Here is an 18,279-nt window from a genome sequence, read left to right as displayed (position 1 = left end):
CAGGCACACCAGATCTTTTTTTCTATCAAATTTTCCATCACTTGGCCAGTTCCATCCATCCGTTCCCCCCAAAGCGTGTTGTGGGCGTTAAAATCCCCACACCACATTACCTTACTTCTTTCCTGGCCCTCCACCCTCTCCAACATTTCTATGTCCAATATCTGACACGGATTATAGTAGTTCACTACCACTAGCACCCCTCCTCTCAGCCACACCTCCACCACCACATACTCCTGTTCAATACCTTTGCCTATCATCTTGTAGGGAATTCCTTGCTTTATGAAGGTGCCACATCCCCCTCCCCCTATATCTCGGTCCCTACGAATAGACGTGCTATCTACCCTAACTCCACCCCTTGTTGCTTGCAATGTTTGTACATTCACTAGAACGCCTCCTCTCAAATTGTCCCTTACCTCTTTAGTGCTAACACTCACAGGCCCTCCTGTTATCACCCCTTTAATCCACTGCTTCCCTGCTTGATCAGTCCAGCTGCTCGACACCACCTTACACTTCCCTATTTGCTTCACTCCGATAGCTTTTTCCCTCTACAGAAGGAACGTGTGTTGGGCTCTCCTGATTTGAAAAGTTTGAAGTGTTGTGTGTGTCTCTTTGGACCAGGGCACCAGTCAAGGGGGTAATATCTGGCATCTCGTGGGAAGTTGATATTAAAGAGATGAAAAATATTCCTGGAGTGATTGATGCACGTCGGATGAATCAAGTGGTGAATGATGAAAAGGTTTATCTGTTCTTTTGTTTTTTGATATGGAGTCCCTACTCTCCCTACTCAAGTGCAGTTGGGGTATATAAACTACAAAGTCAGAGCATTTATCCCAAGACCAATGCAGTGTGATCACTGTAAAGCTTTTGGTCAAGTGTCAAGGGTTTGCAGAAGGGAGAAACCGAGATGTCCAAGTTGTGGAAAATAATTTAATGTGTTAGTAAATTGATGAAAAAGTGAAATGTTGCAATTGTGGTGGGAACCATGAAGCCACGTTTTTTGAATGCCCCACAAGGGTGAAAGAAAATGAGGTGGCCAAAGTTAGGGTTGTACAGAGCATTTCATATGCAGCAGCGGTTAAAAGGGTTGAGGGTTTGAATGGTGCTCCTGAAGAGTCCATGGTGGTGGATAGGCCTTCAATGCAAGCTGCAGGGGTTGCCTTTCACCAAGATGATCCTGACATTTTAAAGGTTAAAAATGTGGATTTTGTGGCCTTTATCGCAATGGTGATTAATGGCACTGCCAAGGTGGAGAAAAGATCTAGGAAGATAGAAATCATTGTGGTTGCGGCGGAATGCTTCCTGGGGCTGAAAGATTTCTCGACAAAACAGTTGGAATATTGTCAAAAGCCGTACCACCATCTCAGGCCCTAGAGACTGAGAAAGGAGATATGGAGATTTAAAAGAAGGAAGAAATGGAAGTTTTGTTTTGTCAATGTACTATTTTATTTGGGTGGATTTAGTTCGTTTCCCTATTATGTATGGTTTTTCTTTTGTTACATGGAATATTGGCAAAAGCCGTATCACTCTCTCAGGTCCTAGAGCCGGAGAAGGGAGATATGGAGAACTAAAAGTATGAAGAAATGGGAGTTTTGTTTGTTTTGGAAATGTACAATTTTTATTAGGGTGGAGTAAGTTAGTATCACTATTAAGTATGGATTTATTTTTTATTTTAAATATTTTGTGGTTTCAAAACGTCCAGTTGGTGGCGGCAATTCAACTTTTGGATGTAGTCCGCCATAAAACCCACAGAAGAAGAATACGTTTTCTGATGACGACCCACTGTGCGACAACGAAAAAGCTACATTTGGAATGTCCAGTCTGAAAGGGAATATTTTGCCAATTTATTAGGGTCTTAGATGGTAATTTTCGATTAAAAACAATAGTTAGCTAATGTGTGTGTGAAGTATTACATGCATGAGACTGGTAAGCTTTACTTTCCCGTAGTACGTGCGTATATTTGAACATTAGTTAGCTAGTAGTTACAACCAGGCTAGCCAGGCAGCATTGTCGAAGACACTCAGCATTCAGTTTACAACAGAAGCAAAAACACACGACCAATGTCCAGCGACACTTTCAAAGATTTGACACGGTCCCGGGAGAACAATGTTGTCACTGAGAATAAGGATGTATATATCGGTAATAACGGAGAAACAGAGACTCTCTCAAAAAACCAGAGGAAGAAGCTTATGAGGCACCAGAAATGGGAGGAGGAGAGGAACCTTCGCAAGTAAGTAACGTTAGCTAGCTAGTTTGCCTGGAAACTGCAATTCAATGCAATTCAACGTCGGGCAGAAATTTGCGTTTGAATCAGAAAGGTTTCCTCTCACGACCTCTACAAGCCAGAATCTTTAATAAAATGATATTTTAACTTACTTTATTGGTTGTCTGTGCGGTTGGTCATTTGCAGGTAGGCATGTGAGACAATATATCCACAGGAAAGTATAATTAAATCAACTTTTCAAAACAACAGTAGTGGGTTCAGATTTCTATCACCTGAAGAATGCACACAAGATGAAAGTACATGCACGCCATGCATTTATACCTCAGTGATGCATACTTGCTGAGCTCCTGCACATGTTTACATGGTCCTGCTCATGCTTCAGGTGATAGAAATCTGAATTCACTACCAGCGCTGTGATAAGGTTATTTAATTATACTTTCCTGTGGATATATTGTCTCGCATTCCTACTGTCAAAAGGACCAACAGTTGTAACAACTGGTAGAGTATGTTTAAATGTCATTTTATTCAGCATGCTGGCTTGTAGAGGTTGTGAGAGGAAACTTTATTGGCAAGTAGCTAGTTAACTAGCTAGGTATACTGTGTTTCACATTAAGTGATGTTTTCAATTTCAAATGCCCTCTGTATTCACTTAGGCTACTTCTTAGTGATTATGTACATATTGGGCTATTATTAACTCAACAGTATGACATCATCATACTACTTCCTGCTTACAAACTACAACAACAACAACATAATTCAAATCTACCAAGATTGCCACTATTGACTTATGGCAAGTTGTGCCTTGAAACATGCCCAAATGACAAATTGGAAAGTTGTTGTTGATATCCATAAGCAGAAAGCACCATTTTGTGTATGATGATCATGGATTATCTTTCCTTTTTAAGTTCAGTTTGACTAACGTTGTACATGGTGCGTTCTTCACAGGCAGAAGCGGAAGGAGAAGAGGCAGAAGAGGAGCCTTGAGAGGAAGACCCAGGGGGAGGAGGGAGGGGAGTTTGTGGCTGGCCGGAAGCGTTTGAGGAAAGAGGTGAAGCCCAGCAGCTCCCTGAGACTGGTGATAGACTGCAGCTTCGACAACCTCATGATGTTTAAGGTACGTAGGCTGTCAGGGCCCCCATGGTCAGTAGGGCACAACGTAGTGGAATGTTCAGATATAAATATATTGTGTAGAACAACATTCATCTCAGACATGTAGAGTAACGAATCACGTCAGTTCTATTCATGGCATTTCCATCTGACTGCAATGTTCCGTGTAAATACAAGATGGCACAGTATTGAAACCTGTGTTTCATGCTTTTTGTATTGTTTCCCCTGTGAAGGATGTTAGGAAGCTCCATAAGCAAATCCAGAGATGCTATGCAGTGAACAGACGAGCGGTGCACCCTGTTCAGGTGAGTCTACCTGCCCCACAGGACCCCCTGCATCATCTGTTGCAGAATCATCCATCATCCACCGCTGAACTCAAGTGAATCAAGACTCATTCATCTTAGTGCTGTATTTTCTCTCTTCATCTCCCAGTTTTATCTAACCAGCCTTGGTGGACAGCTGAAGCAAAACATGGATAAGACTGATGAAGGATGGGTTAACTGGAAGGTGAGTGTACCCTGTCTGTTAGTTTGGATATGCACTGCAAATGCCTGTTGAAATTACTAATGGAAATAGTTAGGTGGGGGGGGGTTCACAGATACACTGCACATGTTACACTGTTTTTCAGAAGATGGGGAAAGGACTTGAGGGGTATACATATAGATGGGGAGTAATGTATGCCTCAATGTCTCGTGGGGGTTTCCATATTTAAAGCTCTGGCAAAAGGTAGGCAAGACTTGTCTGGTGGAACAACATATCTTGTCAGTGTTTTGAGCTGGGTGCAACTGGATGCATTCACAAGTCAACACCTCTCCCAAACACTTTCCAACATTTTCCATCAGATGCCAACTATTATCATTTTTGTGGGGGATATTACCCGTTAAATACCCCACTACTCAGCGACGCAATCTGAGTGGTTCAAAAGGGCTGTAAGTGAAGAAGGAAGAGTAATGTGTCATTAGGCCGTGGGTCTTATGTAGGTGAGGAGGAAAGGTGGCAAATTACATTAACACCTGGTACCTTTTGTGTGTGTGTCTGTGTGTGTCCGGGGCAGGATATAACAGTGAAAACAGAAGCGTACCATGAGGTCGTGGCCAAGGAGGAGCTGGTGTACCTGACCTCTGACTCTCCCAACGTTCTGACGGAGCTGGACGATACCAAGGCCTACGTCATAGGAGGCCTGGTGGATCACAACCACCACAAGGTCAGGACTACAGAATGACCTAGAACATTTAGAAGATTCCTTTATGGTCTATTGTCACAGGACACCGAGATGAGTATTTTTTTAACTCAACATGTTGGGTATGTTGAGCAGCAAGTCAAGACAACCAATTCCAAATCGACCCCCTACCCCTAGACACTTCACCTACATCTGAGCCATTTAAATGGGAGCCCTCTTCAGGTCCCATTTATGTCAGTCATTGGGGAGCATTATGTCTGACCTTTTACCTTGTCCTGTAGGGCATCACCTTTGAGCGGGCTCAGGAGCTGGGGATCAACCACGCACAGCTCCCACTGAACAGCTTCGTCAAGATGAACAGCCGCAAAGTGCTGGCGGTCAACCACGGTGAGGAACTATCCTAATGATTTACACCTCAAGATAGGACACCACCTCCATTTACTGTAGCCTGTTCATGTAGTTTGTAGCATTGCCAGACTTATGAAATGTGAATAAAAGCATGAGTGGTATGTGATAGAATTAATGTGATAAGGGTTTTTCAATATTCATTTATGAATGTATAACCGTGTTTGTGTGTGTGCATGTTCCCTGCCACAGTGTTTGAGATCATGCTGGTGTACCTGGAGAAGGGGGACTGGCAGGAGGCCTTCTTTACCGTCCTGCCTCTAAGGAAAGGGGCCATTCCCCTGGGCCAAGAGGGAACAGCCACGGAAGACAAGGAGGAAGAGGAGGAGGATTCTGACAGAGACTCAGACACAGCAGAGACAGTCACACATAACACCACGAACACACAGGACCAACAGGAGAAAGTACAGGGAGGACAGGACACGTTGCAGTTGAAAGAGGCCCCCAAAGAGCAGACTGCAGCATAGCCCCCAATGCTACCATGTTCTTCTGGGTCTTAATATAAATTGTTATCGGTTGCAAAGTGGTTGATTTAGTGAATTGCAAGTTTGAGTTCTGTATGTTTTGATTGCAGAATTATAGTCATTTTTAGTCTGTGTTTTGTTATCAGATTTATGCTTTATTTAATGGAAGATATTTGACTTGGAGTGCATATATTAAGTAAACAATTCACACGTTTGCTTGTTATACCTTCTGACCTGTTATTGGTGCTCTGCAGCAAGTCTTATTATGCTTTTCATTAAATGTAAAAACATGTTTACTTACACAGTCTGGTATTACTAGTATAAAATTGGGTCTCTGTATGTAAAATAACATAAAACTGTTAAACAATCTATGTGAAATTAAAGTTGCCTGGTAATTCATCCAAACATTGGAGCACTGTAAATGTAATGGGTAATTCTGCAGGAGAATCACTGCACCAGTAGTCTATAGTAGGGGCTAATGCGCTCTTGTGGCCAAGGAAAGATGATACATCTAAAATAATCTGGTTGAAACCGGAAGTTTCAGACACCATGGAAACACATGCTGACCTGTGCTGCTTCTGCTTGCACTGTTGGCTAAGTATACCTGGCCTGAGAAACTACGTTACTAGCTAACTGCATTAGCATCTAGCTAACATTAAATTAATAGAAAGCAATGAAAGTGGTAGTTGAATTACAGCTCAGGGTGGTAAGAATGTTTTGTTAATACAACTAGCTGCTTCCCAATAGTTTACTTTTGTGAGGAGCGTTGTTTACAGTGTTGCATCTAGCTAACGTTACCTGGAAACTAGCCCGTCCATTTAGCACTAATGCCTTGGGTTCTCGAGAGCAACCTGGAAACTAAACTCAACTGTCTATGTTCCAACACATGCATATCTAGCAAGTTTGTAAGTTTTCATGCAAGATATGCATAACGATAATGACATTGTTGATATACTTGTGGGATCCATCCACAGTGTTTAATTTTACCGGACGTTATCATTTTGATTAGCCTTGAGTGTACTGTACTGGCACTACTGCCTCTGCGATGAGGCCAGGGCTTTTATGGCACAGGTGTTCATCATCATTGGAGAGTTATGGTTTAAGCTCCAATTTGGAACTTCCTTTTCAATTGCTACATTAGCAATGGTGAACATACATCCTAACTGTTCGCAAAGCCGATGTCTTGACACCATAACCATTTATTCAATATAATGAGGTATTTCAGGTATCATGCCCTGGTGTGCATTTGCCAGCTAAGGATGACATCTACCTCAGTGTGTGCTTCATGGGCCAATACCGCAAGTTGGAGTGTCTCCCCCCTGTCTTCCCACTCCTGTTTCAAGAGAAGATGGCTCAATGTGACATGTCTCTTCCTGATCATTCTAAACCAAGGGTGGCCAACCAACTCTTCTGGAGAGCTATCAGGTGTGCATGCTTTTGTTCCAGCCCAGCTCTTGCACAGTAGATAATAACTACACAGCTGTTCATCAACAGGCTTGATTTGCTGACTCCGGTGGGTTTGAGCAGGGCTGGAACAAAAGCCTGTATGCCCTGTAGCGCTCTTGGATGCCAGGAGGTTTGGCACCATGCAGCTGTCCCATACACTAGTAACAGAAATCCTAAAATGTGTATGAACAAGATTTTCTAAATGAGATTTGTTCAGTTTCTCTTCACATTCAGGTGTTCCACTATGCTGTTGGCCCAGGAGATGTTGCACAGATGCTGGAATGTAAGTTCTATTTTATATACCTATACCTGTAGACAAGCCTATTTGATTAATTTTGCTACTACAATGTTAGATATTGTATGCTCATATTCAACTACTTTTTGTTTGCTTCTTTTTCCCTAGGTGAAACCGTCAAAGTTGAATTGGTAAGTTACATTTACATTTTTACATGACATTTTAGTCATTTAGCAGACACTCTTATCCAGAGTGCATACATCATTTTTTTCATACTGGCCCCCCGTGGGAATCAAACCCACAACCCTGGTGTTGCAAACGCCATGCTCTACCAACTGAGCTACATCCCTGCCAGCCATTCCCTCCCCTACCCTGGGCCAATTGTGCGCCGCCCCATGGGTCTCCCGGTCGTGGCCGGCTACGACAGAGCCTGGATTCGAACCAAGATGGCACAGCTAGCACTGCGATGCAGTGCCTTAGACCACTGGGCCACTCGGGTCAAAAATTTAGAAGACAAATTACAGCACCTTGGAAAATCAACTGTACCAATTCAACTTTGACGGTTTCACCTAGGGAAAAAGAAGCAAACAAATTCGATTTAATGTTAAGAAATGTCCAACAACTGGCTAAGTGTTTTAACATGAATCAAACATGGTAGCCTAATACACAATAAGCAAGTTGATCATATATGACAATATGCCATTTACAAGCAACTTACAGTGAGTGCATACATTTTAGTATACTGGATGACCCCAGCGAGAATTCAACCCATTGCTCTTGCATTGTGAGCGCTAAGTTCTTACCAACTGAGCCACAATGATTGACCACTGTGTGCTTTGCTGCAGTGGGGAAGGCCCTGGCCTGCTTTGAGTCGGACGCCAGAAGCTTCCTATTCCCAGAACCCAAACTGGTTCCTTCCTTCTCTGGATTGGCCAGAGAGGTTCTCATGACACGATCCATTAGCTTCCCTGTAAGTAGGAGCCTTTTACACCACAGAGCTTACATCATCACTATAGAGATCTAGGCTATAGTCCCGCTACAGTGAGATGTGTGAGACAGGGATGTTTCACTGAACACTAATTGATAGGTCACAGTAGGACAATACAGAGACAGTGTACCTGTACTGAGAGAATACCATTTATCAAAAAGAAAGGAGGACCAAGGCACTCTTCATATAATTAATTAAAATGCCTTTATTAGTATGGCATGTTCAATAGAAACAATATATTTTTTTATCCGACGCGTTTCGGCTGCATGGCCTTCGTCAGGGAGTACAAAGAAATAATACAATGTCCTCTTTTGAACAGCTTTTCCAGTTAGCCCTAATTTGAAGAGGGAGTGGTTACAAAGTTGATTGGACACACCTAGTAAGCAATACTATACACATTAACAAGTGAAATACTGTAACTATGTTATCATACAAATACAACTCCAAGTTAGAAGTATCAGAACACTAACCTTAAATATGACTTGGAAAAGTGTCAAAAATAAGAAAGCAATATATTCCATAGTACACTAGAAACCAGCAAAACATGAACAACAACAGTCTAAACATTGCTGAGGGCAATTGAGCACAATGTCCACTAGATGACCGCAAATGGACCTATCACAACCCTACAGGAAGGGTGAGAAATCCATATCTTCATTTAAACCAGGGTATTTAGTGGCCTATTGAACATGCCATACTAATAAAGGCATTTTAATTAATTATATGAAGAGTGCCTTGGTCCTCCTTTCTTTTTGATTACCAATTCACCCCTTTTACCAAAGAGCACCTTCTGTCTACCAACATTTACTATTGTGTACCTTAGTAGCGCTTCCCTTCCTCCTCTTTCTACTAGAATACAATTTATGTTGACGCATTAAGCTGCTCTTCTAACTAGTGGATTGGGCCACTACCCATTCAAGTCATCCACTCTCTCATCTTCCCCAGGGTATTGCTCCAAGGTCAGAGTTCTCCACCAGAACAACATCAGTGAGTGCTCTGCAAACGCCGAGGTCAACCACACCCATCTCAGTTCTCCAGTGGTAATGTTTTCACTACATCATCAGCACTTCTATCACTCTCCATAGACTTTATTGTCCCGTACCCTAGCACAAGGTGTCTCTGGTCCAAGGTAGGAGCTGTATGCCTATATGCAGAATTTAATTTCAACCACTTATTCCCATTGGACCAAGATTGAAAAACACTGAGCTCAGAGGAGGCTGCTGGGAGGAGCTTTAGGAGGACAGGCTCATTGTAATGGCTGGAATAAATGGAATGGAGTCAAACATGTGGTTTCCGTAATAGTTTGCTATTTTCTTGTCTTCATTCGTTTGCTCACAGAGGACAGTGGTGCCAGAGAAACACACTAAAAGGTTCCGAAATGGGCATTGAGGAGGAGTTTGGGATGGTGCCCGATGGGCACCAGCGAAGCCCAGGTCGCGCTCTCTCTCCCCGTACAAATCCAGCCAGATGGATGGTTGTCATGGAAACATGGGTTAACTGGCACAGCTCAGTTTGGGTTCAAGCTGGGATATAGATGAGGAGTTTTTATCCTGCCATGTGAGTATATTTGACTTCTAGTGGTGTGAGCTGTCATGATGACAAATGACAGTATGACATCTGCTATGTCATGCCAGCGAGTCAGCGACAAGTCACCAGGCTCAAGTGTTAAGTACATACATAGTTGTATTGATGTGTGTTTGTGTTATTTTATTTTGTTTGTGTGTGTGCGTGTCTGTGTGTGTGTGTGTGTGTGTGTGTGTGTGTGTGTGTGTGTGTGTGGCATTACAGCCAGCAGGTGGCAGAGAATAGCTCACTGTTATTTGTAGCGATGAGGAATATTCCCAGATGCATTTTTATCCTCAGCTCTGCTCAGTCATGTAAATTAGTAATGATTTCCTGAACTGTACATAACACGCTGTTATTGAGATGACATTGTTGATAAAGGAAATAGGACATTGAACTCAACTAATAAGCTAAGATTAGATAGTACTTTATCAATCCCCTAAAGACGAATTTTGATTGCACAAGCTAATACATACTACAACAACAACAATAATAATTAGACAATAAAACACAACAAAGGACACGCAGACAGTAAAAGCAGCACATCATCAATTCATGTAAAAGACTAGTGTCCACCTCTGGACACCAGTTCCAAATAAAACGAAACCATTCATTCCATTTGGCAAATAGGGTTATTTCAGGCTTTGGACTCCCAACTCAATCAAATTGGTTCATTTTATGTATACCCCTTCAAGTGACGTGTATCGGACTGATACTTAGTAGCATGTCATGGTTTTTTAACCATCTGCTTTGCTGTGTTCTCCTCCTGTCCCTAGAAGAGGGACCCTTGGCTCGGTACTGGCAACTCCCCCACACCTCCCCTGTCATGGCCAGACGCACCCTGACCAACGGCTCCTCTCCTCGTCTCCCACACTCCCCATCCTCTGACAATCTCCTGTACTTCCCCCCCCCAGGTCCAAGCCAGCAATGTTCCCTGGCTAACAAAGGGGGGTCCCCCACCCCTACACCCATACCCATCCCTTCCATGCTTTGGTGCTCCTACATGGAAAGCTAGAGCCAAAATGGGTACGTCTAGCCTACTTGACTTAACGTAAGCCCTTGGCTCCTATAAGGAGCATATGCCATTGACGAATGTCCTCCATGTCACTTGGTTCGGGGCAAGTTTTTACCAGGTGGCACCAGTTGAGGCCTGGCCTGACCCTATCCTGATTCTTATCTCTATTTCTATGGCCAGGTCATGCCCAAGTTCCCAGGGCACATGGGAGGAGGTCCAACACCTATCACCCCAAGAGCAGTGCACAGACTCTCCCATGTGAGTAGCACGCACACCACTATCATCTGCAGTGGGTGGATAGGAATCCATATCAGTAATCACAAGAGCAATTGACCCCAATTCTACCTTGACAAGATTGTAACTTAAATTGGCCCAGTTACATTCTCAACATTGTTTTTTTGAGGCTATTTTTACTGTCATTGAGCTTGCCTGGCACAATGGAACCAATAGCATAGTTGTAAACCTGCAAACCCCACCCATCTGGCACTCCAGGCAGGCTAGAGCAAATGCTACAAGTATAGCCTAGTATTTAAACTCAGGTCTGCAGTCATGCCTGATCCCTAAACTTTGTTTGGAAGCCAATGTTCTGACAATGTCATAACTTGCCTCATCCTCTGATCACATCACCCTAATTTTATTAAAAGTATTAGCAATTCCCTAAAAGTTTTGTAAAGTGTCCGGCCACTGTAGAGTTTGGTATGGACAGGAGGATACACCAAATATAAATGCGGAATTGATCATGGGGGGACCTTGAACTCCAGCAGAAAGACAGAAATTAATGTTGTCATATGCAGGTTCCACTGCTCCCTCTCCCCCCTCACCCTTTCCCTTTCTTGTCCCTTTATCTTTCTTTGTCCTCTGTCTCTCTCTTCTCTCTTGCTGTTGTGTGATGTAGTAGCCCAGATCTGTTTTTGTTTAATCTTGCCAACTCATTGACAATGACATATGTGTTGGCAAGATTTGACAGTGACACACAGTACCAGTCAAACGTTTGGACACACCTTCTCATTCAACGGCTTTTCTTTATTTTTACTATTTTCTACAGTTGATGTTGAGATGTGTCTGTGAAGCATTTATTTGGGCTGCAATTTCTTGAGGCTGGTAACTCTAATGAACTTATCCTCTGCAGCAGAGGTAACTCTGGGACTTCCATTCCTGTGGCGGTCCTCATGAGAGCCAGTTTCATCATAGTGCTTGATGTTTTTTGCGACTGCACTTGAAGAAACGTTCAAAGTTCTTGAAATGTTCCGTATTGACTGACCTTCATGTCTTAAAGTAATGATGGACTGTCGTTTCTCTTTGCTTATTTGAGCTGTTCTTGCCATAATATGGACTTGGTCTTTTACCAAATAGGGCTATCTTCTGTATACCCCCCTACCTTGTCACAAAACAACTGATTGGCTCAAACGCATTAAGAAGGAAAGAAATTCCACAAATTAACTTTTAAGAAGGCACACCTGTTAATTGAAATGCATTCCAGGTGACTACCTCATGAAGCTGGTTGAGAGAATGCCAAGAGTGTGCAAAGCTGTCATCAAGGCAAAGGGTGGCTATTTGAAGAATCTCAAATATAAAATATATTTTGATTTGATTTAACACTTTTTTAGTTACTACATGATTCCATATGTGTTATTTCATAGTTTTGATGTCTTCACTATTATTCTACAATGTAAAAATAAAGAAATACCCTTGAATGAGTTGGTGTGTCCAAACTTTTGACTGGTAGTGTAGGTGTTGGCAAGATGACATACAGTGAGGGAAAAAAGTATTTGATCCCCTGCTGATTTTGTACGTTTGCCCACTGACAAAGAAATGATCAGTCTATAATTGTAATGGTAGGTTTATTTGAACAGTGAGAGACAGAATAACAACAAAAAAATCCAGAAAAACGCATGTCAAAAATGTTGATTTGCATTTTAATGAGGGAAATAAGTATTTGACCCCCTCTCAATCAGAAAGATTTCTGGCTCCCAGGTGTCTTTTTATACAGGTAACGAGCTGAGATTGTGCTCCTAGTCTTAAAGGGAGTGCTCCTAATCTCAGTTTGTTACCTGTATAAAAGACACCTGTCCACAGAAGCAATCAATCAATCAGATTCCAAACTCTCCACCATGGCCAAGGCCAAAGAGCTCTCCAAGGATGTCAGGGACAAGATTGTAGACCTACACAAGGATGGAATGGGCTACAAGACCATCGCCAAGCAGCTTGGTGAGAAGGTGACAACAGTTGGTGCGATTATTCGCAAATGGAAGAAACACAAAATAACTGTCAATCTCCCTCGGCCTGGGGCTCCCTGCAGGATCTCACCTCGTGGAGTTGCAATGATCATGAGAACGGTGAGGAATCAGCCCAGAACTACACGGGAGGATCTTGTCCATGATCTCAAGGCAGCTGGGACCATAGTCACCAAGAAAACAATTGGTAACACACTACGCCATGAAGGACTGAAATCCTGCAGCGCCCGCAAGGTCCCCCTGCTCAAGAAAGCACATATACAGGGCCGTCTGAAGTTTGCCAATGAACATCTGAATGATTCAGAGGAGAACTGGGTGAAAGTGTTGTGGTCAGATTAGACCAAAATCGAGCTCTTTGGCATCAACTCAACTCGCTGTGTTTGGAGGAGGAGGAATGCTGCCTATGACCCCAAGAACACCATCCCCACCGTCAAACATGGAGGTGGAAACATTATGCTTTGGGGGTGTTTTTCTGCTAAGGGGACAGGACAACTTCACCGCATCAAAGGGACGATGGATGGGACCATGTACCATCAAATCTTGGGTGAGAACCTCCTTCCCTCAGCCAGGGCATTGAAAATGGGTTGTGGATGGGTATTCCAGCATGACAATGACCCAAAACACACGGCCAAGGCAACAAAGGAGTGGCTCAAGAAGAAGCACATTAAGGTCCTGGAGTGGCCTAGCCAGTCTCGATACCTTAATCCCATAGAAAATCTGTGGAGGGAGCTGAAGGTTCGAGTTGCCAAACGTCAGCCTCTAAACCTTAATGACTTGGATATTGTCAGTGGGCAAACGTACAAAATCAGCAGGGGATCAAATACTTTTTTCCCTCACTGTAGGTGTTGGCAAGATTGACAATGACATGGGTGTTGGCAAGATTGACAATGACATAGGTGTTGGCAAGATTGACAATTACATGGGAGTTGGCAAAATTGCACAAACAGATGTGGGGTTAAGCTAGTGATGTGGTGTGTATTTGTGAGAACTCAGTGCTTATGTGTTGGTTGGTTCTAAGGGGGCCACATACTCAGAGTTATTGTAGATGTGCTAGCCCGGAGGTCCATCTCCCTTAACCTGTGTCCACCCTAGGGAGTCAGTGGGGAACGACCCGTGAAGGTAAAAGGGAATAGTCTGATAGCCTGGCTGCACTGACGTGTCACACTGTATTCAAACAAACCCAAGTCCCTTCTTCCATCCATTACCTTTTACACCATTGTATCACAATTATGATAACACAGTATGATCCCTATCTGTCCTTAGAAATCAGCAAGTCCAACTAATAATTGGCATGGATTGGTATTGATCAATATTTGAATAGCTATACATTTCTGTATTGAATTATATTAAAGTCCCATCTAGAAATGTGCCAAACAGTGCTGTAAGTACTTTAATCAAAGTTCCAGGGAATTTGTATTGGATTTTCCTGCTCTATTTCCAGGTGTGTGGCGTTAACTCAACAACTTGAAGCAACCAGTGAAGAAGCCAAAGTGTCCAATTAATTTTGGCATTAATTTCATACAATAATAATGTCATAATTCACTATGTGTGTGTGTGTTACAGTTTGATGAAATTAAGTATTATGGCATACAGTGGACTATTGATTGAAGTGAAGTGATTACCAGAATTCAAAAGCATCTCATTATGTTAACGCTAAAGTTTTTAGTAATGTTGTATGTTTATTTATGGTATTAATACTGACTTGACGCAAAAACCATACCAATGCATATCATTATAGCGCTACACAATATTGCTATTCTCAGCCAATATTGAATGTACAGCATTTGAATCTTTAATCTATGGTACATTTATCATATTGTTTCTCAGGGGTGTGTTCAGAAGGGTGAAACCTTCACATGGTTGCAGACTGACAAAGAAGAAGATCTGCTTGAGTTCCTGAACCTAAATATGAACGGAACCTGTTACAGATCCCCCCTGCCGAGGGCGCTGTGTGACTTATTTACAGCGTGTGTGTTGTTGTTCATATCTGGCTGGCGCCACGTAGTCTAGCTCCCCTTCACGTGAGCGATATCGATTACCCCCAGCTCGTCGCTTCAGTCAATCAGACTCTCCCCATGCACCCCACACTCTGTCTATGCACTGATCACGCGTTCTCTGATTGGTCAGATGCTCATAGCTAGCCCTGCACTGGTCAGACAGGTCCGTTGCACGCTCTCGCAAGGGTATAAATATTGCCCTGAGCATGACAGTGATATCATGGGTGGAGTTTTGTGCATGGGATGCATGAACACAAAGTAAGTTGTAGTTGTTGTTTAACTTGGCTATGATTTTAAAAAGACCCAAGCCGCTAATAATAACAACGCAAGCCTATCGATACACTTTCCTACTCATTCATTACTGCTGCAGTGCTGGTTGTAGCACGAGTGGAAGTAGGAAGAACGCACATTCTATATTCGTTGACAGGAGCTCTCTTGTCATGGTTTTAGACGTTTTTAAATCTTACAGTATCAACTTTGCTGTAGCTTTCTTTTACGCCTGCTACTTTACTGCAGACACGGTAATCTGAGCCATCTGATTGGCCAGCAGTAGGCCTATAGTGCACTTGATTTGCTCTCTGGGCCCGCTGTTTGTACCTTCAGACACATGGAATGGTTCAAAATCGTAACACTTTGCCTACCCGGCGCGCAGGGCAGCTGAATCAGGTGCACCTACCGCCAACAGCGCAAGACAAATAAAAGAAATAGGAATTCAATGCTTTATCGTTGTTGTTTGTTACAGAAATGTTTGGCGATCGACTAGAAATGCCTTTGACATCGACCAGTCGATCGTGATCGACCGGTTGGTGACCACTGCCTTATGATATATGTAATGTATTGTCATAAACGGTTTAATTTTAATGATAACATTCTCCTACAGTAGGAACTCACTTGGTGAAGTACACAGGACTGAAAATGAGCGAATTCAACAACCATGGCTCTGTCACAAACGAATACAGTCATGGGTGGTAACTCTACAATTCACTCGAAAAGGCAAGGCACATTGGAAAATTATATTGGGGGCATGGCTTAGTGGGGCGTGGCTTTCAAATAGTTATTTTTAGCCAGCCGTGAGTGGAAGTGTTTTACCAGTTTAAGTGGTCTATAAAGTTTGAGCATTTCTGCTTCCAATTCTGAAGTCTTTATAAACGCTTACTTAAGTGCATGTGGCAATAAAGACTTATTAATATTATTGTAATGTCCTTAACCCAACACTGAGTGACCTTGTCAAGAGATATGGACGTCTTGGTGTAATGGTTAAATAATTGAAGTGTTATTGCATAACACTGTTGGTGCAAACTATATACACTTCCTAGTGTTAAAAATACTATGAAAGTGTTAATTCCCAAACACTGACAAAGTGAAAGAGCGTCAGCACTAAGCACAGTGTTAATTTAACACTCAAAGTGTGGACCTGTATAGACACTGGCCCAGTGTTAAATGTAACACTGTCAGTTTTGATTAAACACTGGAGAATTTGATGTATAGGTTAGGCTATGCTTTTATGATAATTGAATTATGATTTGAGTGCCCAAATTATGGCATACCTACATTTTTGCTGGCCCTGCCATCAATGGATTTCTGCCTACGCCACAGCAGATAAGGTCACTTTTTGTGAATTCTGAAGCATTTTTGTAATTAAAACAAGCACATAAAGCACCTAAAAGGCTTCATAATTCATAAAGGTCATGTTAACTGACTGATGTTATCTCATAGAACAAAATGTATAAGATCTCCTAAGCCTGTGTTAACCTCAGACCTTATTTTCGGCATTTATCCCAAAACCCTATTCTTTCCCCATTCATTTTCCCCATAGGCTGAACGAACCAGAGGTAAATCATTTCCGTTTTTTAGGACTACAGTGCCTTGCAAAAGTATTCATCCCCCTTGGCGTTCTTCCTATTTTGTTGCATTATAACCCGTAATTTAAATTTGATTTTTATTTGGATTTCATGTAATGGACATACACAAAATAGTCCAAATTGTTGAAGTGAAATGAAAAAAATAACTTGTTTTAAAAAATTGAAAAGAATAAATAACGGAAAAGTGGTGCGTGCAAATGTATTCACCCCTTTGCTATGAAGCCCCTAAATAAGATATGGTGCAACCAATTACCTTCAGAAGTCACATAATTAGTTAAATAAAGTCCACCTGTGTGCAATCTAAGTGTGACATGATCTCAGTATATATACACCTGTTCTGAAAGGGTCTGCAACACCACTAAGCAAGGGGCACCACCAAGCAAGCGGCACCATGAAGACCAAGGAGCTCTCCAAACAGGTCAGGGACAAAGTTGTGGAGAAGTACAGATCAGGGTTGGGTTATAAAAAAATATCCAAAACTTTGAACATCTCACGGAGCACCATTAAATCCATTGTAAAAAAATTGAAAGAATATGGCACCACAACAAACCTGCCAAGAGAGGGCGGCCCACCAAAACTCACGGACCAGGCAAGGAGGGCATTAATCAGAGAGGCAACAATGAGACCAAAGATAACCCTGAAGGAGCTGCAAAGCTCCACAGCGGAGATTGGAGTATCTGGCCATAGGACCACTTTAAGCCGTACACTCCACAGAGCTGGGCTTTACGGAAGAGTGGCCAGAAAAAAAGCCATTGCTTAAAGAAGAAAATAAGCAAACACATTTGGTGTTCGCCAAAAGGCATGTGGGAGACTCCCCAAACATATGGAAGAAGGTACTCTGGTCAGATTAGACTAAAATTGAGCTTTTTGGCCATCAAGGAAAATGTCTGGCGCAAACCCAACACCTCTCATCACCCCGAGAACACCATCCAGCATCATGCTGTGGGGATGTTTTTCATCGGCAGGGACTGGGAAACTGGTCAGAATTGAAGGAATGATGGATGGCGCTAAATACAGGGAAATTCTTGAGGGTAACCTGTTTCAGTCTTCCAGAGATTTGAGCAACACTCGAGTGGTTTAAGAGGAAACATTTACATGTCTTGGAATGGCCTAGTCAAAGCCCAGACCTCAATCCAATTGAGAATCTGTGGTATGACAAAGATTTGCTGTACACCAGCGGAACCCATCCAACTTGAAGGAGCTGGAGCAGTTTTGCCTTGAAGAATGGGCAAAAATCCCAGTGGCTAGATGTGCCAAGCTTATAGAGACATACCCCAAAAGGTGGCTCTACAAAGTATTGACTTTGGGTGGGTGAGTAGTTATGCACGCTCAAGTTTTCAGTTTTTTTGTTTTATTTCTTGTTTGTTTCACAAGAAAAAACATTTTGCATCTTCAATGTAGTAGGCATGTTGTGTAAATCAAATGATACAACCCCCCCCCCCAAAAAAATCTATTTTAATTCCAGGTTGTAAGGCAACAAAATAGGAAAAATGCCAAGGGGGGTGAATACTTTTGCAAGCCACTGTACAAGCTGGCAAGCTCTATAGCTGTTGAGGTGATAC

General features: G+C 42.5%; 1 protein-coding gene and 1 long non-coding RNA gene across 3 annotated transcripts; both read left to right on the top strand.

Moving 5' to 3' along the window:
* The first annotated feature begins 1,778 nt into the window (after positions 1–1,778).
* Positions 1,779–5,746, top strand: trmt10a (tRNA methyltransferase 10A). The gene is made up of 7 exons (XM_041867663.2): positions 1,779–2,227; positions 3,167–3,335; positions 3,562–3,633; positions 3,761–3,835; positions 4,383–4,532; positions 4,790–4,895; positions 5,106–5,746. Exons 1-7 carry the CDS (start codon positions 2,058–2,060, stop codon positions 5,378–5,380), a joined length of 1,017 nt encoding a protein of 338 aa, XP_041723597.1. The 5' UTR covers positions 1,779–2,057; the 3' UTR covers positions 5,381–5,746.
* Positions 5,747–5,945: 199 nt separating this feature from the next.
* Positions 5,946–11,630, top strand: LOC121554589. Of its 2 annotated transcripts, XR_005997729.2 has the most exons (7): positions 5,946–7,106; positions 7,227–7,249; positions 8,992–9,086; positions 9,385–9,603; positions 10,524–10,635; positions 10,805–10,882; positions 11,520–11,630. It is a non-coding gene; the product is annotated as an uncharacterized LOC121554589 (long non-coding RNA). The 2 variants fall into 2 exon arrangements; XR_006657965.1 differs by having other exon boundaries at positions 9,385–10,635.
* Positions 11,631–18,279: the final 6,649 nt, after the last annotated feature.

This window comes from Coregonus clupeaformis, chromosome 39 (assembly GCF_020615455.1).
Source record: "Coregonus clupeaformis isolate EN_2021a chromosome 39, ASM2061545v1, whole genome shotgun sequence".
Classification (NCBI taxonomy): Eukaryota; Metazoa; Chordata; class Actinopteri; order Salmoniformes; family Salmonidae; genus Coregonus; species Coregonus clupeaformis.
The sequence above is the reverse complement of the archived record's forward strand: the minus strand, read 5'-3'. Positions and strand labels throughout refer to the sequence as shown.

Bases quoted from the DNA above. Each gene is read 5' to 3' on its own strand.
- trmt10a (XM_041867663.2), top strand. From the start codon at position 2,058: ATGTCCAGCGACACTTTCAAAGATTTGACACGGTCCCGGGAGAACAAT. The intron at 4,533-4,789 runs GTCAGGACTACA...CTTGTCCTGTAG, and splicing joins TGGATCACAACCACCACAAG to GGCATCACCTTTGAGCGGGC. The intron at 4,896-5,105 runs GTGAGGAACTAT...TCCCTGCCACAG, and splicing joins AGTGCTGGCGGTCAACCACG to TGTTTGAGATCATGCTGGTG.